Source organism: Arachis stenosperma, chromosome 7 (genome assembly GCF_014773155.1).
Source record: "Arachis stenosperma cultivar V10309 chromosome 7, arast.V10309.gnm1.PFL2, whole genome shotgun sequence".
NCBI lineage: Eukaryota > Viridiplantae > Streptophyta > Magnoliopsida > Fabales > Fabaceae > Arachis > Arachis stenosperma.
The window spans coordinates 5,451,174-5,478,030 of NC_080383.1; the positions used below are offsets into that span (position 1 = coordinate 5,451,174).

The 26,857-nt window shown below is 29.5% G+C and overlaps 3 protein-coding genes across 4 annotated transcripts; all 3 read left to right on the plus strand.

The window, feature by feature from the left end:
* The first annotated feature begins 943 nt into the window (after nucleotides 1–943).
* On the plus strand, nucleotides 944–1,936 carry LOC130939267 (uncharacterized). The gene has a single exon (XM_057867386.1). It carries the CDS (start codon nucleotides 944–946, stop codon nucleotides 1,934–1,936), a length of 993 nt encoding a protein of 330 aa, XP_057723369.1.
* A 7,061-nt stretch (nucleotides 1,937–8,997) lies between these two features.
* On the plus strand, nucleotides 8,998–13,432 carry LOC130940920 (uncharacterized). Its single transcript, XM_057869205.1, has 9 exons — nucleotides 8,998–9,225; nucleotides 9,319–9,410; nucleotides 9,526–9,597; nucleotides 9,872–9,978; nucleotides 10,152–10,207; nucleotides 10,641–10,809; nucleotides 11,630–11,713; nucleotides 11,939–12,229; nucleotides 12,466–13,432. The coding sequence occupies exons 1-9, from the start codon at nucleotides 9,052–9,054 to the stop codon at nucleotides 13,248–13,250; spliced, it is 1,830 nt and encodes a 609-aa protein (XP_057725188.1). The 5' UTR covers nucleotides 8,998–9,051; the 3' UTR covers nucleotides 13,251–13,432.
* Nucleotides 13,433–24,916: 11,484 nt separating this feature from the next.
* On the plus strand, nucleotides 24,917–26,326 carry LOC130941932 (heat stress transcription factor B-4b-like). Of its 2 annotated transcripts, XM_057870576.1 has the most exons (3): nucleotides 24,917–25,444; nucleotides 25,651–25,792; nucleotides 25,895–26,326. In XM_057870576.1, the coding sequence occupies exons 1-3, from the start codon at nucleotides 25,106–25,108 to the stop codon at nucleotides 26,275–26,277; spliced, it is 864 nt and encodes a 287-aa protein (XP_057726559.1). In that variant the 5' UTR covers nucleotides 24,917–25,105; the 3' UTR covers nucleotides 26,278–26,326. The 2 variants fall into 2 exon arrangements, with proteins under 2 accessions (XP_057726559.1, XP_057726558.1); XM_057870575.1 differs by having other exon boundaries at nucleotides 25,651–26,326.
* The last annotated feature ends 531 nt before the right edge of the window (nucleotides 26,327–26,857 follow it).

The following is a 26,857-nucleotide window of genomic DNA, read 5'->3' on the forward strand; positions in this document are numbered from 1 at the left end:
ATTCACCAGAAAAAGATGCTGCTTATTGTTTGCCTTACTACTTGTTTGGTAAACATTATGTTGCTCGCAATGATGGAAAAAATACATTTTCAGAGTTAGAATTTAGTAACTGGAAGAAAATAAATAATGGGGTAAATTGTGCATTTGTATGTCACAAGGGTTCTATTCCTAATTCTCCCCATAATTTATGTGTGAAATCTTGTGATGATTTAATGGCTCAATCTAAGCATATAGACAAAGTTCTTGATAGGTATAGTGATGAAACTATTGCAAATAACCGTTAAGGTTGAAGACATCTATTAATGCTATTCGATGGCTTGCATTTCAAGCATGTGCATTTAGAGGCGATGATGAAAGTCCTGGATCTTTGAATAGGGAAAATTTTATTGAGTTAATTAAGCTTTTAGCTTCCTGTAATCAGAATGTTCATAATGTTGTCCTTGAAAATGCTCCTGGAAATGCTCAATATATATCTCCCAGTTTTCAAAAAGATATATTGCATATCTTTGCTAGAAAAGTGCGTGCAACAATTCGAGAAGAAATTGGTGATTCTAAATTTTGTATAATTATTGATGAAGCAAGAGATGAGTCAAAGTGAGAACAAATATCTGTGGTTTTGAGATTTGTTGACAAGCACGATTGTGTTCAAGAAAGATTTTTTGATCTTATACATGTTTCTGATACATGTTCTTTGGCATTAAAAACAGAAATTTCATCAGTTCTTTCTCATCATAATCTTGATGTCCAAAATCTTAGGGGACAAGGGTGCAATGGAGCTAGTAATATGCGTGGTGAATGGAATGAATTGTAAGCTCTATTTTTGAAAGATTGCCCTTTTGCTTATTACATTCATTGTCTTGCTCATCGATTACAATTAGCACTTATTTCTGTAGCCAAAGAAGTTTGTTATGTTCATCAATTCTTTTCAAAACTTACACTAATTATGAATGTTGTGACTGTTTCTCCTAAACGTCATGATCAGTTAAGGGTTGCTCAAGCAAATAATGTTGCAAACTTAATTGTCAATGATCAAATTGTGACAGGTAGTGGACTTAATCAAATTGGTACTTTGCAAAGAGCTGGAGATACTAGATGGGGGTCTCATTTGAATTCTGTACGTAGCTTGTTATGCATGTTTGATGCTACTTGTGAAGTTCTTGAAAAAAGCACCGAAGAAGGTAATTTCTCCACTCGTGGTGATGCTAGTGCTGCTTATGATGCTATCACATCCTTTGAATTTGTCTTTGTTTTGCATTTGATGAGAAATATTTTGGAAGTTAGTCATGATCTTTGTCAAGCTTTGCAACGAAAAAATCAAGACATATTGAATGCTTTAACTCTGGTTTTTACTACGAAGACTTTAATCCAAAGAATGAGAGAATCAAGTTGGGAGGCTTTCATAAAAAAAGTTATATTATTTTGTGAGAAACATGAAGTTGAAGTTCCTGATATGAATGCATTGCATATTCCTAGAAGAGGCCGGACTCGTAAAATTGTTGATCAAATTTCAGTAGAGCATCATTACCGTGTTAATTTATTTCTGGCTGTAATTGATACACAATTGCAAGAGCTTAATGGAAGATTCAATGATAATATGTTCGAATTGCTTACTTTAAGTTCAACTTTAGATCTCAGAGATAATTATAAGTTCTTCAGTGTCAACAAAGTATGTGAATTAGTAGAACGGTTTTATCCAGGTGACTTCAGTGACCAAGAGAAATTTCATATTAGAATGCAAGCGCAACATTATGAACTTTATGTTCCTAATCATGTTGAATTAACTAACTTGTGCATAATTTCAGAGTTATGTCAAGGATTAACGAAGACAGGAAAGTCTTTAACATATCCTTTGATTGATCGTTTGATTCGCTTGGTATTAACTCTCCATGTTTCAACTGCTACAACTGAGAGATCTTTTTCAGCTTGTGAAGAATAGACTCAGAAACAAAATGGAAGATGAATTGCTTGCTAATTGTCTTTTGATTTACATTGAGAAGAAGATTGCTGAAAGATTTGACACAGATTCTATTATCGATGAATTTTATGATATGAACTATCGACGTGTACTACTTCGTTAGTAAAAAGTACACTTTTTTTGCACTTTAAATATATATTCTCTATTAGTATATTTTTGTACTGCATCTTACATTATAATTTATTTGCATATATTTTTTTATATTATATATATTATTGGCCCCCATGATAACATTCCTGGATCTGTCCCTGTATATTACTAATTGATTTTTTAGTAAATATGCCGAGAAATTCAATAATATCCAACTAATTTTTTTATAGTGTTAATTTCTTGTTCAAATGATACACTCAACTCAATTTTTTCCAGATATCAATTATTTACTTGCGTGAAGACTCAAAATGGTATAATGGAATAATTTTTTTTTTGGTATATGATTACACCAGGGATCATCTTTAAATCTATATCTTTTTACATTAGTCACAGAATATATCCAAGATCCTATGCCATGGTGCATGCTTTTTGCCGATGATATCGTCCTTATGGGAGAGTCAAAGAAAGATCTAAATAAGAAGTTGGATTTATGAAGATAAGCTCTAGAAGTGTATGGTCTGCGCCATACCAAGACGAAATATATGGAATGTAAGTTCGACCGCCAAAGGGAAAACCCTAATACAGAGGTGAAAATTGGAGAAGATATCCTACGAAAAATTAAAAGTTTTAAGTATCTTGGGTGCCTCATACATGATAATGGAGAGATTGAGCATGATGTAATCTTAGGATCCAAGCAGGTTGGTCAAAATGACAGAGTGTGTCTGGTTTCATACGTGACAAAAAATTGCCTTTAAAATTTAAAGGTAAATTCTATCGCACTACTATCAGACCGGTTATCCTTTATGATACAGAGTGTTGGGTAGACAAAGGGGAGTACGAATATAAATTAAGTTTGACAGAGATGAAGATGTTGAGATAGATGAGTGGTCATACGCGATTGGATAGAATAAGGAACGAAGATATAAGAGAGAGAGTTAGAATAGTATATATTGTGGAAAAGATCTGTAGAACACCCAGTTAGAAGGATAGATGAGATGGAAGATGGATAAGAGGTGAAAGATAAAGAAAGGCTTAGGAAGATTATCTATGAGGTGGTCAAATGAGATTTACATGTAAACGATCTCTCTGTATACATAATACATGATAAAATTTAGTGGCATCATTTAATCTATGTAACCGACACTACCTAGTAGGACAACGTTTTTGTTGTTGTTTTTGTTATTAATTACTTATTCGCATGCTTCGTCATATCGATAATGAAGTTAATGAGATTTACATGTAAATGATTAACCATTTTCTAAGTAACATTGACTAAAAGCAAAATTATTACTTTGTTCATAATTTGTACTAGTAAACTTATAAACAGTTAAACACTTAGGGCGGTGCTACGGTGCTGAAGTAAATTTTTTAGCACCTGCTAAAATGAGGTGTTAATAAGGTGAGTTGAACGCATGACACTGTAAGGATTCCAAACAGATACGCATACCTCTAATCGTTCTCCCTCTCCCCCCTCATGTCTCTCTCCCTCTCCATCCTCTCTCATCAATGCCACACCAGCCGTCGTAGCCCATAGCTCCAGCTGACGCCGATATGCGCACCATGGACGCCCAACAGCACCGTCGCATAGTTTGCGTCATTCCCGTAGTCCCGCACTGCGCCAATCATGCAACCCCTCCCCTGTGCTGGCAGTTTCTCCCTCCTAACATGTCTCTCACACTCCTTCTCGCTTTGCAACCCGTGCCATGTTAGTCTCCACCTCCTACGATGAGATGACCTGCCTACGCATCCGATTTGGCTCCCACATACGCCGCACTCTTTGCTGGTACGACCTCATCGCTCTTGGTGTTTCATGGTCTTCCAAATTGTGATCAAACTGGCAATTATCATTGATCACTGTTATACCATCAATGATTTGGTGGTTACAAACCAAGTGAATGTCTCTATTTTTGACATGGAATGATCCTCTACTTTTCTCAACCTCAGTGTCAGCCATTGCAGCCGAGAGAAAAGCTTGTCCTGGATAGAACTCCATATAGGCCTTGTCGGTTTGGAAAGGTGTGAAATTGAAAGGTGCCCACCATTGTTTGGGAACCAAGAAAGCTTGAAATCATTGCCAATTGGGAAGAACAAGTTCTGGTTTGAAGTAGGCACTGTCTTGGCATTGATGAAGAGAGAGCCTTTGACATAAGGAATGGTGGTTGAAGCAGAAACAGAAGAAGAAGGGAAAGGGTTATTGAAATGCTTTTTGTGCTTCTTTGTTGAAACAATAATGCAAGTGAAAATGATTTCTATGTCACCACTGAACGTGTCGTTGTCTTCTCCTCATCTGTTTAAACTTTTTTTTATTTTTTTTATTTTTTCATTTTATGGTTACATCAAATCATAAGACTCATGTGTCAAATTATACATTTTTTTTTAATAAAATTTAAATTGTGTGATGATCATAGTTGCTTCTTCTATTTATTCATCTCCTACTTTTTCTATTTTAATGGTCAATTTAGGATGAACATTTTAGTAGGTATGCGGATGGTTATTTTAATTTTTATGTAGATGATTATTTTGACTGGATTGGGTTTAGTTACATATAAGTAAAATATGTTGGATGTTCAATTTATTAGGTCTGCGGATGATTATTTTTATTCTTAAGTGGATGGTTATTTTTACTAAGGGTGAGTGGCGTGTGACAAGCAAAGTAGCAAAGGTGAAGTGGGATGATTATTGATTAAGGTGGGGGTAGCCGTCGGTTGAAAAAGAAGAGGGTGTTGGAGTGAAATGCTTTGGTATTAGGATTTTGGATGATTTTTTTTTTGAAATAATTAATTAGATTTTTTGAAAATTTAAAATTTAAAATTGGAAAATTTGAAATTTGAAATTTGATGTGAAATAGTTGAATGAGAGTTTTTGAATTTAGAGTAATCTGTGCACTGATTTTTATTATTTATTTCTATTGGGCTAAATAACTAGCCCATTGTACACATTGCCAAGATTTTTCATTATGATTTTCCTAGCAAAATTCATTACAGATAAAGACTGAAGGAGTAGCTACGGGTGCAGGATTGTGTCAGTTTGTGTCCGATTAATTACTTAATAAAGTATATTAATTTAGAAGCATGAACACATGATTAAGAAAGATAATATTTTTGTGTTTTGTTGTTAATGGGTTGGGCATGTCATTTCTTTTTCATGTGGAATGTTGTGAGAATGTGTGGTTTTGGACAAAAAACTATTTTGAGTTGCGGTGGTGGTGATTAGGGGTGGCAAACGGGCCTAAACCTGCCAGGCTGGTCCGCGTAACCCGCCAAAAAAGGTGGACTGGGCTGGAAAATTGGGACCGCTAAATAGTAAAAGCCCGCCTAATCCGCACCGCTTAAACGGCGGGTTTTGGCGGGGCGGGGCGGGCTTCCCCGCCGGGCTTAGTATTTTTTAGCAAGGGTATTTTTATAATTTTTTTGCCAAAACCTAACTTTTTCCAACCCAACTTACAAGAGAATGAAGATGAAAATTGACTGTTTTGGATTATATTTATTTTTTTAGAGACAATATTTATAATTATGTTTTGGATTATGTTTATTTTGTTTTGGGAACAATATTTATAATTATGTTTTGGATGAAAATTTGGTTTATAATTATATTTATTAGATATTTATAATTACAAAGACTTTAATGTTTATGAATATAAAAATTATAATTTGTTTATACTTTTATAAATTATAATAGTTAAAAGTAAAAATAGGAGAGATTTTTTTATGCCTTTATATATATTATTTAATAGTTAAAAGTGAAAAAAATAGGATATTTGGCGGGCTTAGCCCGCTGGCCTGCTAGCCCGCCGTTAGGCGGGGCGGGTTAGGATTCTAGGACCGCCTCATTAGGCGGAGCGGGGCGGGTCAGCCCGCCAAAGGGCGGGCTTCTGGTGGGGCGGGGCGGGCTTTCCCGCTTGCCACCCCTAGTGGTGATGGTGGTGGTGGTCTTTAACACCAGCTTTGAACCCAACACTTGCTTTAGTCTCTATTTGTGGTGACATAAATCCCTCCCTACAACTCATGAATTAAGAATTATCGTAACAACCAGATCTATTCGACACTACTATACTTAGTAGTTAAGAAACCTTTCACTTCACAAGAATCTTTCAAAAAATGATCAACTAATATTATCAATCAATCCGAATAGTTTGTTATTAAACGATAATATTTGATTTGGTGGTGGTGGTGGTGGAAAATTCCACTCTCCTCCTTTAAGAGATGTTAAAATGATATTCTCCTTCCCTCTATTTATAATAAAAATAACTTTATCAATTTAAAAATAAAACTATTTTTTTTTACAAAAATACTCTTTAGTAAAAAAAAATTTTTGTCATTAAATTTTACTTACTAAAATACCGTTTAATAAATTATGTTTTTATTAATTAAATTATATTTTTATCAAAATATTTTTTAAAAATTAAAAATTAAATTAATTTTTTCTAAGATACTTTTTAATAATTTTTAATTATTAAATAGTGATTTTACCAATATGTTTGGTAAAAATTATTTTTATATTTTACTATTAATTTTTCGATATCAATATTATTATTTTAACATTAAATAAAAAATATTACCACTGATAATATGTATAACAATTAATATATATTGATATCGAAAAATAATTTTATTAAGATATTTTTTTATTTATGATTATTGGATTAAATATCTAAGTGTGAAGCATTTAAAGTTTAGGATTTAGGATTTAGAGTCATGTCATTAGAATTTAGTCATTAAAATTTACATTAGATGAATTGGCTAACCCTAAACCCACAACTAAGACCCTAAACACTTGTCCTAAGAATTGGCTTAGCAACATTAGATGAATTTCTAGTTTTCTGGGTGCAATTACGATACCGAAATATAAATTGTTGTATAATTTAGTAAATTGCATTCTAGGCCATCAAAAAAGTTTAATTCAAATTTACATAATAATGATAACTGTAACATCCTAGATATTAAAATGTAACACTTTCGGCTGTACTATTCTAATGGTTCGGTATCACGACAATTTTTAAAATATTTTATACTAAAATAAAAATCTGTTTAAAATTTAAAACCGTATTTTTTCAAAGACATTTTACTTGGAAACATAAATCCATATTCACAACCCATTTACAATACTTACAAAATATATATATATATATTTATTTATTTATTGATTTACAAACATTTCATATCAAATTCTATTCCTCTTACAAAGAATAAAAATATCTAATGTTAATCATAAAATATAAAATATTTTATTTATGATATGTACACAGTATTACAGTAGATTTATTATTATTTACTATTATCATAAAGAATATCATGTTTTCAAATATATAGTTTATTATCGATCTAAGTCTAATATATACCTCCCAATTTTTTAATTCTATTTTTCACAAACTACATCTTTAATAAAAGTAAATTGTTTTCCTAAAGTAAAAGTATGAAAAAAAAGAAGAAGATAAAAGTATGAAATTTTTTATTATGTATTTCCTAAAGTAAAAATATGACAAAAAAAAATCAATTAACTAAATTTGTTTACATAACTATTTAAAAAAGATAACTTTTAAATATTTATTATTCAATATCTTAATTCAATAATTATTCTATATCATAAACTCTAAATTTCAAACCCTAAATTATAAATCCTACTAACCTAAAATGATAAATAATCCTAAAACATAATCCCTAGACCTTACACCCTCAAAGCTAAACCATAGTTGCTCAACTCTAAACCCTAAATTCTTTCTCATCAATCATAAATTTTAAATCCTAAAATTCAAATTATCAACCTTAAATCGTAAATCTAAACCCTAATTCTTAAATTGTAAATCCTAATGACTAAACTCTAATTACATGACCCTAAATCCTAAATTCTAAACTTTAAATGCTTCACACTCAGATATCTAATCCGATAACTATAAATAAAAAAAATCTCAGTAAAATTATTTTTCAATATATATATATATATATTAATTGTTATACATATTAACAGTAAAAATATTTTTTTATTTAATATTAAAATAATATATATTGGTATCGAAAAATTAATAGTAAAATATAAAAATAATTTTTAACAAAAAATTTGATAAAATCACAATTTAATAATTAAAAAATTATTGAAAGATATCTTAAAAACCTAATTTAATTATTAATTTTTTAAAAATATTTTGATAAAAATATAATTTAATTAATAAAAAATAATTTATTGAACGGTATTTTGGTAAGTAAAATTTAATGATAAAAAATAAAATTTTTTCTAAAGAGTATTTTCGTAAAAAATAATTTATTTTTTTTGAAAAATGGATAATATTAACATTAGTTAACACAAAAAATTTAAAATTGATTAAAGAGGAGACTTTTTAAAAGCTCTAAAGGAAGAGAATATATATTTTACAAATAAAAAAAAAGAATGTTATTTTAACATCTCTTAAAAAAGTGAAATGAAATTTTCTATATTATTATTATTATTATTATTATTATTATTATTATTATTATTATTATTATTATTATCGCAACCAAAAATAATATTTTGTTTAAAGCTATGGATTCTCACAACAGCCCACCTGAAAAAAAAAAAGGCATGCCCATATTCATTAACAACAAAAATAGAAAAAAATATTATCTTTCTTAATCCTGTGTTCTTGCTCTACATTAATCTACCTTATTAAATGATTAATCTAACAAAAACGGACACACTCCTACACCCGCTGCTAGTCTGCTACTCCCTCCGTTCTTATCTGGAATATCTGCAATCAACTCACCTTATTGACACCTCATTTCAGCAGATGCTGAAAAAACTTTATTTGAGTACCGTAGCACAGCCCAAACACTTAAAACGCAATATATAAATATATTTTTTTGTCAATAATGGGCCAAAGTAAGGTCCAGTTAAGGCCCAAAACAGCGCGCCGCCTAAGGCTCCCTAACCCGCAACTCCTTCCTCTCAGCCACCACTGCCGTTTCACTCAGCTCAGCTTCGCTTCCACTCTTCTTCTTCTTCTTCTTCTTCTTCCAATGGAGTCGGTGTTATTTGGCTTCAGAGAAGAACCAAACCTAGAAAAAGACACCGCAAAAACATCGTCAAGTGCACTAAGATTGGTCCCCTGGTTGAGCTGGGAAGAATGGATTTTCGTCAAAAACTCTCTCTTCTCCGACTCCCCTCACTCTGTTTCCGAAGCTCTCAACAGAGTAACTAACTAACATTCTCTTCTCCAAAACTTCTTCAACCGTTTCGTAACTAACTTTTGCTATGTATCTTTCGGTGTTTGCTCTGTTTCTCAGATATCGGCGTGGCGAAGCCGCGGTTGCTTGCCGGTTGTCGTCGAAGTCACGGCTTCCATCGTTGAAATCCAGCAGAAGGATCCCTACTTTAGGTAAATCCTCAGCACGTTTCCAATTTTTAATGCATTTGTTTTAGTGAAATATTTTTTTTTTTGGAAAATTTGTTATAAGACTTATTTGAAGATTGTGATTTTTTTTTTCATGTAGAGCGGATCAATCTGATGTAGCTTCTCTCTCGGAGGAGATGCTTTCTATGCTTTATTGCATGGCAATCGTCAGGTCAGCTTCTATTTTAATTAATTTTGGAATAGACAGTTACACACTAGAATTAGGGTTCAATTTAGTATTTTTCTTATTTTTATTTTTAGATCAGTTTATCTCATAAAATGTTTTATACGGTGATGAATCAAATTGATTCATAGAATCCTTGAGGAGCTAATTTTGTATGTTTTTCAATGACTGGTTTCAGCATTTACTCTTTAATTTTGTTTCAGTGATAAATTTAAATGACAGTTTCCTATATGCTTTTTTTTTTTTAATGTATTTATATAAGGTTAGTGAATTGTGGTGTTGAGAAAACACGCAAGAAGGAATTGGTTTCAATTGCTGAGGCTGCTGAGGCAATTGGTATTCCGCGCATGCTCATTGATATTCGCCATGGTAAACAAGTATTCTTCTCTCTACATGTTGTTTATTCCTTGGTTTTGTTTTTGTAATCATAGGATGAGTGAAACGTGGTCTTCCAAATGTGGTGTTGAACAAGCTTCAAATATTGTCTTGTTTTAATGTGATAATGCATTTCCACTTACTTGTTGCTGTGACCGCAAATGCAGAGGGATCACATCGTGACCTTCCATCACTCAAGGTTGTTCGAAGTGCCTCTGTTAAGGTAAGGTTCATGTTGGTCTCCCTCTTGTCATTCCCTTCACTTATTGCATTATCTTTTAAGCAAGTTTCTGTGTGTCTCTGGATGGAGATATTCATAGGGCACAATTCAACTAGATGTTCTTTACCAAGGATTTGTGGTTTTGTTTGAATGTATTTGGTTTCGGGGGTTTTGGGGGCGATGGCATGCCAATGGCATAGAAAGATTGAAAGCATTAATGGGGTTTAACTCTTTCACCGAGGTTGGGTTGGATGGTTGGGCCTTTACAGAATTGTTTCTGTCGTTCTTTTAAAAGGGGCTCCGAGCCTTGAACTGTAGGCTGTTCTTTTATTGGTCTTGTGCACCTGACTGCCCTTATGAACTGAATATTTACTTCACAGTTAGTATGTATGGTTCCCTCCTGCAAACTTTTATGATGTTTTGCTGATAATTTCAGGCACTTGATTGGTTAAAGTCTTATTACTGGGAGCCGCAGAGCAAAGAAATTCCTTTTCAGGGTGTAGGAAATGCAAAGGTAAAAAAAGAAATCAAGTCTAAGATTCGTGAATTAGCCATCTGCCTGAAAGACAATGGGAGTTCCCATTCTAGCACTTCATTGGGAAAACGTGTGTAAGCTTTATTTGTTTTCATCATACAGCGATTTTCAATGTCTTCTACTCTTCTTTGTTCTAAGTAAAAATCTTCCTAGGATTAATCTAGTTCTCTTGTATTTTTTCATGCCTGGTGTTTTATTCATGCACAAGGAACTTGTCCTGATAGGAAAGTATGTGATTCATTTAAAGTTGAAAGCCTAGTTTGAAACTGTGATGGTTTAAAGTTGTTTGCCCTATTATTTTATGGAGGCTGCATTTGCCTTGAATAGCAATTAGCATATGTTTGGCCTCTTTGATTTTGTTTTTCCCCCTTCATAAATTTATTCATCATGAATTCCAAAATGCTGACCCAACTTCTTCACTCATCAAGCTGGCATCAAGAATAAGAAAATGTTTTCGAAATCTAGAAACAAGTGCTGTCTATGATCCTTTATTTTTTTTTTTCTGGGAGTTTTACATACTTTCCATATAAATTTTACTTTTTGTTTCTCAATTATTATATGACTACATATTTTATCCAGCATGTGAAGTAGGTGTAATATACTTGACAATACTCAATAATGTCTAATACATGATGCAGTGTCTTGTTAGGACTAATGAAGAATTGCTGCTACATAAGTATCATTCCATATTTCTGGCTCAGTATGCTTTCACCTAATTCCTAATGGAAATATTTGATTTAGTTTTGACATGTGGGAAATATTTTATCTGTAGTTTGTTGTAGTTGTCTAGTTTGGATTGAGATTTTTGTGTAATAATTAATACCTTTGTGCTGGCAAATGTTCTGTTTGGAATATTCTGAATTTCTGATAGAGTATTTTTTCTTTTAAAGGGGTGAAGCATGGTGAATTGCTTTTTGGGCGTAACAAGCATTTGGCTCTTGTGGTTGGCAAGAGCCAAAAATCACGATCTGGAGGTGGTTTAATATTCTTACTATATGATATATTGTTTACGCTTTTTGTTCTGTATAGCTTTTTTATATGTTTTTATGCAAGTAAAAAACTATTTAGAGTTGGAGGCAGCACATCACAAAAAGATTGTTTCTTTAATTGAAATTAAAGTGATTTCTTATAATAGTGTAATTTCAGTTATTGTTGATGTAAAGGGTATTCAACCACTAATCAACCTCATACTTTTTCAGGCTCAAAGAAACAGATTGCAAAGATCTTGAAATCCATTCTTCGGCTATATTCAACCTTCTCCTCAGAGATTGTACATGTGCTGCTGGAGTATTTGTTGAAATTTTTAAGTTCCTCAGGGTTCAAAGAAAATGCAGATGATGCAACTGTTGATCTAACTGCTGAGAATATATTGTCTGATTGGAATCTTATCATAGTCAAATTGTGGAACAAGGAACCAGAATTACTCCTGAACCTTCTTAACGCTGTTCTTGATATGATTGAGACTCAGGAAGATGTGAAATGTGAAGGAGGTAAGTGGCAGTTTTTTATGTATAATAATAATTGTTTAGTACTGTTGGAGATGTATTTGTTGCATGTTTTTCCCTGTAATGCGTTGCATTTAAACATTCAATCTCTGTTGCTTTCTATGGCTTTTGTACTGCACTACAATGGGTTTTTCCTCCTTAAGAAAAGGGGTTTTATTTAAGCATTTTGGTTTATGATTTTATTTTCTCTGTGGCATGATTTTTATGTTCTTTGTTTGCAGAGTCTTACCAACGTCATCATCTTTCTTCTTTGTTTGCATGGCTTGTTGGAATTCTCTGCAAAGCCCCTTCTGCAGCATCAAAAATGCCTAAAGGAGTTTTGGTTGAACTTCTTCGAAAATGTCTTCTAGTATCACGACTCTGCAACAAGCAGCTTATGGATTCAGCCATTTATCTTGCAGTACTGATGGATGATACCTCTTTGTTGGATAGAGTTAGAAAGGTTTCTACTATTTCTTTGTCCAATTTAGAAATTTCTGATGATGATAACTCTTTATTGAATTCAAAGAATATATCCCAATTTGAGGAATGTATACATGAAGCAGCTAGAAAGCTAGAGTCGGTTAAACAACAGATTATAAAGAAGAAAAATCCAATGGCTATGGATTGCGAGACTAAAAGACCACAGGTGTGGACTCTGGCAAAGTCATGGAACCCATGTCCTATCGGCATGTTGCCTCGCGCTGCCGGTTCTTCTGGTTTTCTCCCTGTTCTTGACAATATTGACAACCAAAACAAAAACCAAAATCAAAATCAAGTATCCGAAAGGGAAGACAGTTGGAAACTTATCAAACACAGTGCCAAGAGAGATGCCACTTTAGACCTTAAGCTACTTGATAACTCAACTGTTAAAAAGATGAGGGAGACCCAAGAAGAAATTGGTGAATTGAACAATGTAGTGCAAATAGAAGAGGATGAAGGGTGGCTTATGGTAGATGGAGTTTGGAAGAGAGTTATGGAAGAAGAGCTACAAGCCATTAAATCAGAAGTAAGGATTTTAGTTTAACTTATGCTTCCTGTTTAGTCTATGTCAAGCTTTAATTTATGTTATGTTATGGTCTATTATTATTATTCATTTATTTAAAGTATTCACTAAAATTTTTATTTAGAAGGGGTGGGTTATCTTTTTCCCCCTTTATAAACGAAAAAAGAAAATGGGCAATCAGGCATAGCATATTGTACCTTTTTATTTTACCTCCAATTTCATTTGTGGGAACTGCATCCACAATCAAATACACTTTGAAAACAATCCCGTAATTTAGTAGAGAAAATCCCGCAGGGGCGACCTGAGAACACATGATATGAGCAATGTAAGCTCAGATCAAACCACAGTCATATACTCTGATGTTTTTTTTTCTTCTGTTACTGTCATTGTTTGGTACAATTACAAACCAATTTGTTTAAATAAAAAATATAGTGTTTCAAATATTTTAGAAATACTGATGTTTCAATAGTTTTAGCCATTAATTTCAATCATAAAATATATACATAATCGAGATTAATCGCTAAAACCGAACTAGGAATGTACCAACTGATGACAGTCACAAGTAAAAAAGAACAAGAGAATATATGATTGCCTGTTATAATCTGAAACCCTTGAGCCTCATGTGGTCTCAGGACGACCCTGTAGAACACCCCTACCTTCACATCTATTAGATACTTGTGTTTGATGAAATTGGATCATTGAATATTCATTCAATCATGTTATACCAATGTGATGATTCTATCCAACATGATTCAGTGGCTATATTTATATAGCCTCAAACTTGGTACTTCTAGGCTTATATTACATATTTACATGTACTACAACCAAGTACTTATGTGTTTAGCTTCCGTGAAGTAGGGACTAGGGAATGTTCCAGTTTCTGTGAGAGTACAACTTTGTACTACAGCTTCCCGTTATTATTTGTACTGCAACATGAAAATTTGGGGGGAAAAAAACCCATTAAAATCAGCAAAATGAATGTCAAAGTGTTACATTTTTTTTTGAAAATATCCTTGTTTCTTACACAGATTTAATTGAAAAAAAAATGTATATTAAAGAAGTGTGTTTTTTTTTGGGCATGTAGTAAAGAAGTGTAGAATCGAGAATTATTCCGGGGTTGATGGGTCATGGTCATGGGTCCAATATGAGCTGTGTAACGTGAAACTTGAAATACCATAAATCATAGCGACCCCCCCCCCCCCCCCCCCCCTTTTCTCTCTCTCTTCGTTATTTCTCTTCTCTTCTCTTATATTCTAATGTAGGTGTACAAAATTAGCAAAGAAGTTTGTAGAAAAAAATAATGGGAAAATGAATAAAAAACATATCTATCTTAGTTAACTCTACGACTCATAAGATAGCACTTAACGAAACTATTTATTATATTTTATAATTATTTTTAATTAATAATGAATAAACTACTATTTCTATCAATAGAAGTTGAAAACGTTAACGAATCTATTCATAGAAAAAAGAATTACCAAATGTATCTATTAATAATGATATCTGTGTATCGAAATTACCCAATCGTTAATCTAGCGTTGACTACGTTTGTGACCCTCCTTACGTGGCACATTATGGTGTTATGTGGTCTAGGAGTTTTCATACGTTGAAATTGTGATTTATTTTATATTAAAATATAAATGGTAGTTAGAAATTTATTTAAAAAAATAGAAATTAGAAATTATGAGTTAGCAAGACTATTTATATTAGCGCGTTTCACAAAACAAAGGTTAGAGTTCTAGGAGAGACAAACTGTTCTTCTTTTTCACTCGAACATTATATCCCATTTCATTTCTCTGTATGTTAGCTGCAGATGATAATCACATTGCACACAAAGCTAAACACCACAATGATTGATATAGTCACAAGCCACAACCTAAATCTACTAACTTCAGCTTTAATGTTCCCTAACTTCATGAGCATTTTCATCTTAGCCTCAGCCTCAAGAACATCTTCGTGCATCTTTCTTTTTGAAAAAGCTCTCCTCAAACCCTTCCACTGACCTTCGATTTCATCTACTTATACAAAGTAACTGCAATTTGAAGTCTATCAATGGCAGAAAAACTTAGATCGGAAAAATATTCACTTCGAATAAAACAAAATGTACAAAGGGTATACCTTCCATTTGGGACAGCGGACAAATCACCTCCCATGATTCATTGCTGTCTCCGACTGCAACAAAGTCACATCCAACCCACAAAAGCATCTCTCATTAAACTTTCTATCATGCACCAGCTTTGAAATTGGACTTCTAAATACACTACAACTCCTATTTAAAGGTGGGTAAAGAGTCTATGCTTTGATATTGGAATATCTTCGAAGAATTTTGTTAACCTAGAGTTAGAGTTTGTGTTTGAGATGAGAAAAGTTTTAAATTTAAAAAATTTTAGGATTTAGGGTTCATTATAACGGTCACACAGTTCATCAGGCCACATATGAAGACCCTCTAAGTCATGTAACGCTATAATGTGTCACGTAGGAAGGATCATTAATGGAATTAATGCCCGAATAACAATTGAATAGTTTCGACACGGATGTTATTGTTGATGGATACATTTGGTAACAATGGATACATTTAGTATTTTTTTTTTCTATAAGTAAATTTGTCAACGTTTTTAATTTTTATAAGTAAAAATAGTAATTTACTCATTAATAATTTTAACATATATATTTGAAATATATGTTAGTTAAAATTCTATTTTATTTAATACATAAAAATTATGAATGAAACAAAAATTGAGGCCTTGGTATCAAGGTAAATTCGAACAAGTGATTATTACGAGGATTAACATGCATTCTTTGCATTGCACGAGACCCAAAAGAAAAACAGTGTCAGTATATATGAGAGTAAAACCAAGTTATTAGTACTTAGTAATATTAATAAACATATAGAATAATCTATGATACGCATTCAGAGGAAGAGAGAAGCTTATGAACTTGCCCTTTCCTACCACCTTTAACTACACTTCTATGGATAAAATTTTTTAATGCCCCTCCACCCCTTGACTTAAAATTGTTGTCTTTCCTAGGTGTAAAAAAATTAAAAATAATAATAATAATATATTATGATGCTGCCATCTCTTGTATTCTTTTGCCTTTCAAGCACTCTCTCCACTAACCATCACTTCTTTAACCTTTTAATCCTTTGAATCAGACTTAGTTTTTTCAAAGAAAAGATCCAGAAAGGAACATGCACTGTGACCTACGGCTTCTGACAATTCTGTGGTCTTATTCTAAAATAATACGCACTTCCAATAAAGAACAATCATGTAAATATGCGTTATTTATTTTTTATTTTCTTTATTACATCAATAATCAATATTAGTATGATGAAAATAATAATAATTAAAAGTATGGATGGATGAAATATTGTTTTTTTTTTTCTTTTCACCTTACTCTATTCAATAAATTGAATCATAATCACAACTTTAATGGTATAAAATGGAGATAAAATTATGTCACTTAAATTTAAATTGGAAGGAGAAACAGTGTAGAATGCAGTTATGGAGTGTATAAGTATTTTACGCAACTGTAGTATCAGAAGCAAAAATCGAACCATCCGATTTTTGGGTACATAAATCGGATCCTCCAATTATCTTCACCAAAATTTAAATTTTCTCTCCCACACTAATCGGCTGTCTGATTAGTAGGCTTAATTTTTTTTTACAAAAAAATCGAATGGTCCGATCTTTTCATCCCTTATTTCAAAAAAATTGTCCCACATCTATATTTAACACCCATATTCTCCACAATAATACACAACACACATATTTTTCATATCCAAAAAAAATGTGCCTTAATATGTGTATGTAAGTAATTATTTACTTAAAAAATGGAGATAAAGTTATGTTACAAAAACAATGTATATTGATTTGGATGAATGGGACCTTTTTGACAGAAAAAGAGAGTGGTAAAGTGAAGTGTGGACTTAATTAAGCATGAGAGGTAATGATGCAAATCAAAAATCCAAGTAATACGAAATCCATGACTTTAGGTGCAAAATGAAATTCATGATATATGTATATAGATTAAAGGTATTGTCCTTTGCATGTGAAATTTCATCATTATTTGGCTGAGATTCGGTGGTGAATTTTTCATGTATATTGATGAGACGCTCCTTAGCAGGAAGCACCTATCATTCATATTACTTTATTAAGGTAGAAACATCAAACTCACAACCCCACCAACAATTTTTTCCTTTTAAATTTATTTTGAAAATAAATTAAAAATAAAAAAGAGAGAAAGGAATAAGAAGAGGAAAAAGAGTGATTTATTTCGGCTATTTTTTTACATATGAATGATTTTAACGTAAAATACGATAATATTTAATTATTTTAGTATTTTACAATGTTATGTTAGTAGCAGACGTTTTATAGTAAAAATATTTTTTTAATTATAAAAAAATAAAATATTATTGACATTTTGTAAAAATTCACAACAAATTATAACACATAATTGAGATTATTTTTAGAAAATTCACTCTTAATAATTTAATATTAAAAAAATCGTTTGTTTCATTGCCCACTAGTGAGCTTCCCTTAAAAGGATGATATATTTATTAAAATTTTGATGATTTGATATTAAAATATTCTCTTCAACAGATATTTACTATATATTATCACATTATTAAAATTGTTTATTAATCAATGCATGAATTACTTAACAAATTAATTACATACGAATATTTGTTGTCTAGTTAGCAATGTAAAACAATATTGTATATACTATATATATAATAATGAAAGAGTTTTAAGTGTACCAGAAACACTGGTATTTTAGTTGTTTTAACTTTTGATTTAAATTATAAAAAATATATATAATATATAATAATTAAAATTAACGGTTAAAACACCTAGAATATCAGCATTTTAGATACACTTAAAAGTTTTCTTATAATAATAATCTTATATATATGTATCGACACATACATTAGTTGTTAATTTTTAGGTTTACCATGTACCAAATTAAAAATAAATAAATAAATATTAGGTTTACCGTTTGTTCTATAGATAGTAAAGTTACTAGCAAGTTGCAAAATATCTTGTAACATGGAACATTCAAGAATAATATAGTACAACTCCTTGTCTAAAAAGAAAAAAAAATAATATAGTACAACTCAATTTCTAAGCTCTTGAAAACTATATATAGGCAATGCTTAATTAGTTCACCAATTCGTTTTTTTTTTCCCTCGCAAAAGAACAAAATATACTTAACTTGCTCAGCAAAAAAATATTTTCATCACTAAAAGTAATGCTTAGTCCTTTTTAGTCCCCATTAACATCTCTTTTGAAAATCCAAACTTCGTTATGTTCACTCAAAAATTGGAAAGACATTATTATTATAAGGAAAAGTATAGGGTACCAACATATTATCTGCCAACTTCTACCAACTCTTATTTATATTTGTGTTTTATGGAAGTGTGTTCGTAGATGTGTCTAATAATTAATATATTTTAAATATATATATAAAGAGACACATCCAAAAAATATATCTATAAAGACACTTCTATTAAACACAGTTATAAAAAAAATATTTTTTTTAGACACATCCACGAACACATTTCCATAAAACACAATTATAAATAAGAGTCGGTAGAAATTGACAGATATGCTGTTGGTAACGTAGCGGAACCGTTATTATAATTACATGTCCTTTTGAATAATAATGTCACTAACAACCTTGAACGGAAGTTTAACGGTAGGAAAAATAATTAATATTTAATTTCTTTTTATGTCTCTCTTCACGATAACAACCTTTTGTTTACAAGTCTTAAAATTATTTCAAAGGATGGAAAAAAAAAATCATGAAGTAAACATAAATTATCCCATTTTGTAAGTTTCTATAAAACATTAATCGATATAAAGTCTGGTTTAGTAAAAATTTTTAAAGATATTTTTGTTTTTATATATTTTATTTTGTATTTAGCAAATTCAAAAGATTATATACTTATATTTTCATTTTGAGAAGTTAAAAATATTTTCAAAATTACCTATTAATATACTTTTATAGTTTATATATATTTATTGAAAGTCACAGTTATTTTGATTTATTAAGTATATATATAATATTTAATTTTGATACATTGTTAGTGTAAAATTATTTTATACGTGTAACCAATCATATAATACTACATTAGTAAAAATAATTACTTTTTATATTGAACACGTGAATATAGGGGTGTTCAAATTCAAACCGATCCAAATTAAACAGCTCATCTAATCCGATTCAAACCGAAAACTGATTAAAATCGCACTAATTCGGATTTGATTGGATTCTATTTTTTGCAAACCACTGGATTGGATCGAATTTCGGATCTACTTTTCATAACCGATCCAATCCAATCCAAACCGCACAATGTGCTATAATATTATTGTTTATTATTATATTTACAATTATACTTATAACATGTTCAATTTGTTATATATTTTTTAATTATTTATGTATTATTATTATTTAATAAGTATTTTATGTTCAAAATGTTATTTATTTATTTATTTTAACTAACTTATAATTTTATTTCTATTGTTGTGTTATCGTTGGTTTTTTAAGATATTGTTCAGACTTGTTATGTCATTGTTGATTATTTAAAATTTGATGTTAAGACTTGTTATATGTATTTAATTTTTTTATTTAAAAAACCGCAAACCGATCCAAACCGCTTGTAATCGGATCGGATTTCCAAAAAAATTTTATCCAATTCAAACTGCACCACACATAAATTAAGCGTTCAAATTGGATGACTTTTTTTTTTAAAACCGAACCAAACCGCACCACGAACACCTCTACGTGAATGATTATGAAAAAAACAATTATATTCTAATTAATTATACAATTGTATAAAATATATTACATTGACAGTATATGAATATTAAGCTCATATATTTATATATGCTCAAATCTTTCAAACCTTCCCTTTTAGTAAATTAATCCAATAATAGTTTGCTTTTTGGAAGCATGCATCTTCTCTATCTCTATTTTTTTTCATATTTATTTTAAAAACTTATTAAATTAGTTGACAGATGGTGATGATCTTCACATGTTATGCATTTAGATTTGTGCTTTGGTAGCATAAAAGACAAAAACTTTCTCTTCTAAAAAGGAATGCATAGTGGGTCACATGGAGATGGAGATAGGTCATGTGATGCAACATATGTTGTCCATTTTAACACTGCATATATAAGCTGAAACCTGATGAAGATGCTGGTAATATTATTTTGGAATAGAATCTTCTCATTATTGAATTTCTATTTGGACCCTTCTGGATTCTTAGGCACTAGTGATAATATATGATCATGTATTTGCATAGAGGATTCCCTGTAGACTTTGACCACCAAACATGATTTTTTTTTTATTTTGATTGTCCACGTTATTCTCTAATTTAACAAGTCAATTACTAATTCGTTGCGAATTTGAGTTCCATTTAAGGATCTGTCGTAGATTAATAGGTTGCTGCATGTATAAGACAGAATTTAAACATCCGACACTTATTTAAACAAACGAGTGAGTTGACCACTCGACCAACCCAAATTAAATTAGTTACTAAACATTATTTTTTATTGTGAGATAAAAATCAAAGGCCTTAGCGGTCAATAATAGTCAATAGTAATAAGCAAGATTTAAGCGATCATGCATGCTAATTAGGTTTTGCTTGGGATGCTATATATTTTTAGAAGCCTACAAAGCCACCATTATTGTGTGTCACTTTCCTCATAATTTTCAAAGTAATAAGAAAGGAAAGCAGAAAGAAAGTGATGAATAAATGAATGATATGATTGAATGTGACTCCTTCAACTATGGAATCTAGACACAGCTAGAAGGTTTATATATTTCTGAGATGGATCAATCATATATATTTTTAGTTGCAAATTTTTAATAACAATAACATAACGATAATAGTATATTTTATTTAATTTATGTTTTTGTGATAGTTATCTATTTGTCATTATTATATGTTATAATGATAATTATATATTTTTTGTGACCATCAAAAATTTTTTTACTAATAATTATATAACTACTGCTAAAATTTTTATTTTTACGACAAAACATAAAATGACTAATGCATGTCTAATTGCCACTAAAAACAAAATAAACTGCCACTAAAAATAATTTTTTCTAGTAATGCTATTAAGAAAATTGAAATCTTTATACCTATCTAATCAAATTATATAATAGAAATAATAGATGATCAATTTTTTATACACGAATAATGTTCATTAACTTGTGTATTCGCACAAATTTTACATGTTTATTATGCATGAGCTGAGTTTTACAATTTATTTTTTTTTTCAAATTCCTCAGATTCATTTATAGATTCTCAAATTTTATATCTAAATTATTTATAGAGTGAAATATTCTTTAAATAACATATATAGTTGAAAGACTACATATATACAAAATATTGTGTGTCTTTATTTAAAGGTAATTATGAGGTATATATGTTTGAGAAATGATCACTTTAAATGTGCATAATATTCCATCAATATATATAATTGAAAACTATAGAAGGAAGTATAGTTGTTGTTCTTCTATGAACTCTCTAGGGTCACGGGTATGCTTTGGATTGTTCAAAAAATGAATAATGGTCAGAATGTTCTACCCTATTTACTAGGTACAATTACTATAATACTTATACTTTCTTTCTGTTATGCTCTAATTATCTACACTAGGCAACATTGAACTGCGTATATTATATATAGTAGCCAATTAGCCATAGACCGTTAAAAAAAAAATTAGTACTTAAGAGTAATTCTAATAGAATATCTTTTGAGTATCACTTTTAATTTTTATATAGTAATTGAATTGATTTTAAAAAAGATTACTAAAATATTATCACTTGTATATAGTATATTTATTAAATCTATTAAATGAATATTATAAAATTGTTAAATTAAATATTAAAATAATAATTTTTATATTAAATTTTAAATTAATTTTTATGATATATAATTTTATAAATATTTATGTAATATATATTTTATAGAATTTAAAATAAAATAAAATAAAAATCTAGATTGGAGGTGCTTTAAATATGGTGATCCTCGTGATCATAACCCAACAATGATCCCCCACAAAAATCCCCTAACAAATTAAAGAAGAAAAAGTAAATTCTTCTCCTCAGAAAATAAAAGAGGACGGTTTGGATATGATAGCTCAAAAAAAGAAAATAACAATAGTGTTTATCTTTTTCTGTGTGACACTTTTCTAACTTTCTTATAAGCTATAAATAAAAAAGCCATGATTTATGTGATAAGGCAGGGGAAAAAAAAACTTTCTATCCTATCAATCCTTAGTCTTTTATTAGAATATATGATTTGATTCAATTTAATTATATGAAGATTATTTTGAGGTAATAAAAAGTAATAACATTATTACTTTACAAATTCCATCATTATCTATCACTTTAATTAGGGACATGAATAATATTCAAATATGAAGAAAACCCAACCTTGGACAAAGTAACATATTAGTTGTGAGTTTATTCAAGGGAAAAAAGAAAATGATGGAAATTTAAATTAAATCAATAATGCTAGAAAAACAAAAAAAATCAGAATTTATCTTATTAATTATTATAATAATTAATAAATATTAAATAAAATAAATTTGACTAATTTTAACAAAAAAAAATTTTAATTACTAAATATTTTTTAATTAAATTATATTTTTTAGATCTAAAGGGAAAAAAGGAAGGGACCAACAAATTGAACAATATCTGACAATAATGGTAATATATAGTGGGCCAAATGGATATACATAAAAGTAAGTACTTTTTGGAGGATTATCACAACCTTCCAAGTTTCAGTTCCATTTCCATATATAAAAAGTGTGTGTCTTTGCAGGAATATGCAAATTTAAATACTATATCATTCACCTTAATTATTAGCCTAGGAAATTGCACAAGGCATGAGAAATCTTTAATTTTCATATAATTATTAATTTTTACTTTTTTAAAAAAAATTACTGATTTATCATTATGCATATACTCTTTTATTTTTTATTTATTTTTTCATAATCTAACAACTTAGATGGAAATTATTTTGGTTATGCATCCACTTTGCCAATGAACATGAACATACAATGGTGATTACAGTAAGAAAATTTGGAGAATCCTATATAAAAATATATATTTTCCCTACTATTGTTTTATTGATCTGAAAATAAAAAAGTACAAATAAAAAAATAGAAAGGAGCTCATCTCTCAAGGGGCATCAGCCTTACCCACCATTTCTGCTGAGACTGAGAGAAGAACAATAATCAGCAGCTAATAAATAGTTAGTAGGATTTTAGGGTAAAGTATTTTTTTTAATGTTTGTTATTTTTTTATAAAATATTCTTAATTATTTTTAATATTTTTTATTCATATAATTTTTTTAATATTTTTTATTTATATAATTTTTTCAATATTTTTTATTCATATAATTTTTTTAATATTTTTTATTTCTATTAAAACTATTCCTAAAATTTTTTAATTTTATCCTTAACATTTTACATAAAGTTAATGTACAAGAGTAATTTTAACACAAATTAAAAATATTAGAGATAAAATTAAATACCATTAAATATTAAAAATATTTTTTTAAAAAATCATAAATATTAGAAACCAAAAATATATTTTATCAAAAGAGATTTTATTATAACTTATTCTAGAAATACTCAAAATTTGTTTTTACTGAACATGGTCATACATGCTTCATAAAGTTAGTAAAGAACTGAGATGAGATTAAGAGGGAGAAACAAAAAGTAGTTATAAAAGTCATATTATATTGTCATTATGTATGTTCTCTACCTCATAAAAGTTGTAAAACTATTAGTATATTTTCAATTAAAATGAGATGATTACAGATAATTAAATTATTATTTATTTCGGCTATTGTAGAGTACATGCATTTGAAATAGGACTAATATAGCATGTTTATTTTTTATTTTGTAAGAGACAAAATAGCTTTATAAGGTTGTGTTTGAATTTTATTTTTAAAAAATATAAGGATATAGAGAGTAGAGACAATGAAATAAAGAGATATATAGAAATTTAGTTTTAGAAAATACATTAAATATAAGAATTTTTCATTTATGAGATAAAAAAATCGTGTCTACTATATATTTATGCTTGTGAGTCAAAGAATAATAATAATATACAAACGCAAAAACAAATGATGAAAAATTAAATTTGTTACTTTTAAATCTTAACATATACTAGTTTATATTATGATGTATTATACAGTTGTTATAATTATAGTGGTTATAGCAACTATAAAATTTTTATAATATTTAAAAAAATTAAAATATAATTAACATTATGGTCATATCTTTTAATTTAAAAAATATAATCAAATAAAAATATTAATAATAATAATATATATAAAAATATTATCTTAATTTTAACTATATATGTATTTTTTAAAAATTGTCAAAATTTTATAACCCCCTAAAATTTTCTTAAAATTTACTGTATATTATATATTGAATTTAATTTTAATGCACTATTAGTGTAAAGTAATTTTACACGGATATTCAATTAGGTAACGTCATATTAATCGCATAAATGGTCATTTAAAAAAATAGATGTGATTGTCCGACTATATAAAACGTTTCCACTCTCAGTTTACTAAAATTAAACTTTTATATATTATATATATATCTCTTGTATTTTTTTAGTGATAGTCAAGATTAAAGTCTTACCCTAAAATCATAATTAGTATGAGAGAGAGAGAGAGAGAAAATTGTTCATTTAAATAATTAAACTGTATAGACAGTGAGTGTGAATGTGAGTGTATGTGTTAGAGAGAGAGAGAGAGGAAGAAGAAGAAGGCATCATCATAATCATCAACATCAAAAGAAGAAGAATATTAGTAAGTGTTATTGATAGGATCTTAGTTATGGCATTCACACTAGAAGAGAGGAGGAGTAGTAACATTGAAGAGGAGGAAAACATGAATAAGATGAAGAAGAAGATTATGATGATGATGGATTCATCATCACAAAAGAAGTTACCATCATCATCATCATCATCATCAGTGCCAGCACCATTCCTGACAAAGACATACCAACTAGTTGATGATCCTATGACTGACCACATAGTGTCATGGGGTCATGATGGTCATTCCACATCATCATCATTTGTTGTTTGGAGACCTCCTGAATTTGCCAGAGACCTTCTTCCCAACTATTTCAAACACAACAACTTCTCCAGCTTTGTTAGGCAACTCAATACCTATGTATGTCACATGATGTAATTTTAATTATTTTAGATATATATTTTATAATTGAGATTAACGGTTAAAATTATTAAATACTGATATTTTAATAACACCGAAAAAAATTGATATTTTAATTACTGAAATTAACAATTAAAATTACTGAAATATTTGAAATTTTTTTTATATTATATATTAATAAGCATTATTTTGTGTTGTTGAAGCAGGGATTCAAGAAGGTAGTTGCTGATAGATGGGAATTTGCAAATGAATATTTCAGAAAAGGAGCAAAACATCTTCTATGTGAAATCCATAGAAGAAAAACCCCTCATCATCATCATCATCATCATCAAGAGAATAATAATGAAGGTCTATGTTGGATTGATTCTTCTACAACTCCTACTACTATTCCTTCTATTCCTACTTCATTATTACTACCTTCTCCTAAATCACCATCATCTTCTTCATTAGGAGGAGCCACTAATAATAGTGATCATCAACATAATCATATCTTAGCAGCACTTTCTGAGGATAATCAAAGGCTAAGGAGAAAGAACTTGATGCTCTTATCTGAACTAACTCACATGAAGAATCTCTACAATGATATCATATACTTCATCCAAAACCATCTCAAACCTGCTTCTTCTCCCTTTCATCATAATCAAACAACTATTCCAAAGCTTGTGGAGTTGGATTATTCATCACCAAAGGGGAGTAGAATGATGATGAGTATTAGTGATGATGATGATGATTACAATAATAATAATTGTAGTTCTTCTTCAGTGAAGCTCTTTGGTGTTCCTCTTGGTGGTAAAAAGAGATTACACCCAGATAATATTTTTCAACAAGATTAATCCTTTATTATTAATTAGTTTAGGGTGTACTTTTATGATCATTAATTGTTAATTAGCTTGCTTAATGCAGTTAATTTTTTTTGAGACTCTTTTTATGTATATTATTACAATTATTATATATTCACTTCTCCTAGATTTTTTGGATTTTATTTTTCTTTTTTTGCTCTAAAATAAAGTAATTTAGCTGAAAATTTGATATGACATGTTATTTATGAAATAATTATTATCTTCTTAATAATTTACCCTCTTTTTTTTCTTTCCACTTTAATTAGAAGATATGTTCTCAAATGTGCACAACATAATATTCTAATATATAGCATGTTAATTTATTATCTAGTTGTTATCTTCTTCTTCTTCTTCTTAAGTTCCATTTGTTTTTATTCTTTGTTGACATAATAATATAATCATGTGTAGTATAAACAAAAAAAAAAATAGTTCAAAAATAAAATAAAATAAAATATGCAGGTCCAAATTAAATTATATGGATGTGTAAAATTCAGTGAGATGCATAAAGTTGCACGTGGGATTGCATCCATGAGCATATCAAATTAAATAAAATATTTAAATGACATATAAAAAA

Coding starts and splice junctions, on each gene's coding strand:
- LOC130939267 (XM_057867386.1), top strand. CDS start 944: ATGAATGTTGTGACTGTTTCTCCTAAACGTCATGATCAGTTAAGGGTT.
- LOC130940920 (XM_057869205.1), top strand. CDS start 9,052: ATGGAGTCGGTGTTATTTGGCTTCAGAGAAGAACCAAACCTAGAAAAA. Junction 9,226..9,318: donor TTTCCGAAGCTCTCAACAGA/GTAACTAACTAA, acceptor TCTGTTTCTCAG/ATATCGGCGTGGCGAAGCCG. Junction 12,230..12,465: donor AGATGTGAAATGTGAAGGAG/GTAAGTGGCAGT, acceptor CTTTGTTTGCAG/AGTCTTACCAACGTCATCAT.
- LOC130941932 (XM_057870575.1), top strand. CDS start 25,106: ATGGCATTCACACTAGAAGAGAGGAGGAGTAGTAACATTGAAGAGGAG. Junction 25,445..25,650: donor TTAGGCAACTCAATACCTAT/GTATGTCACATG, acceptor TTGTTGAAGCAG/GGATTCAAGAAGGTAGTTGC.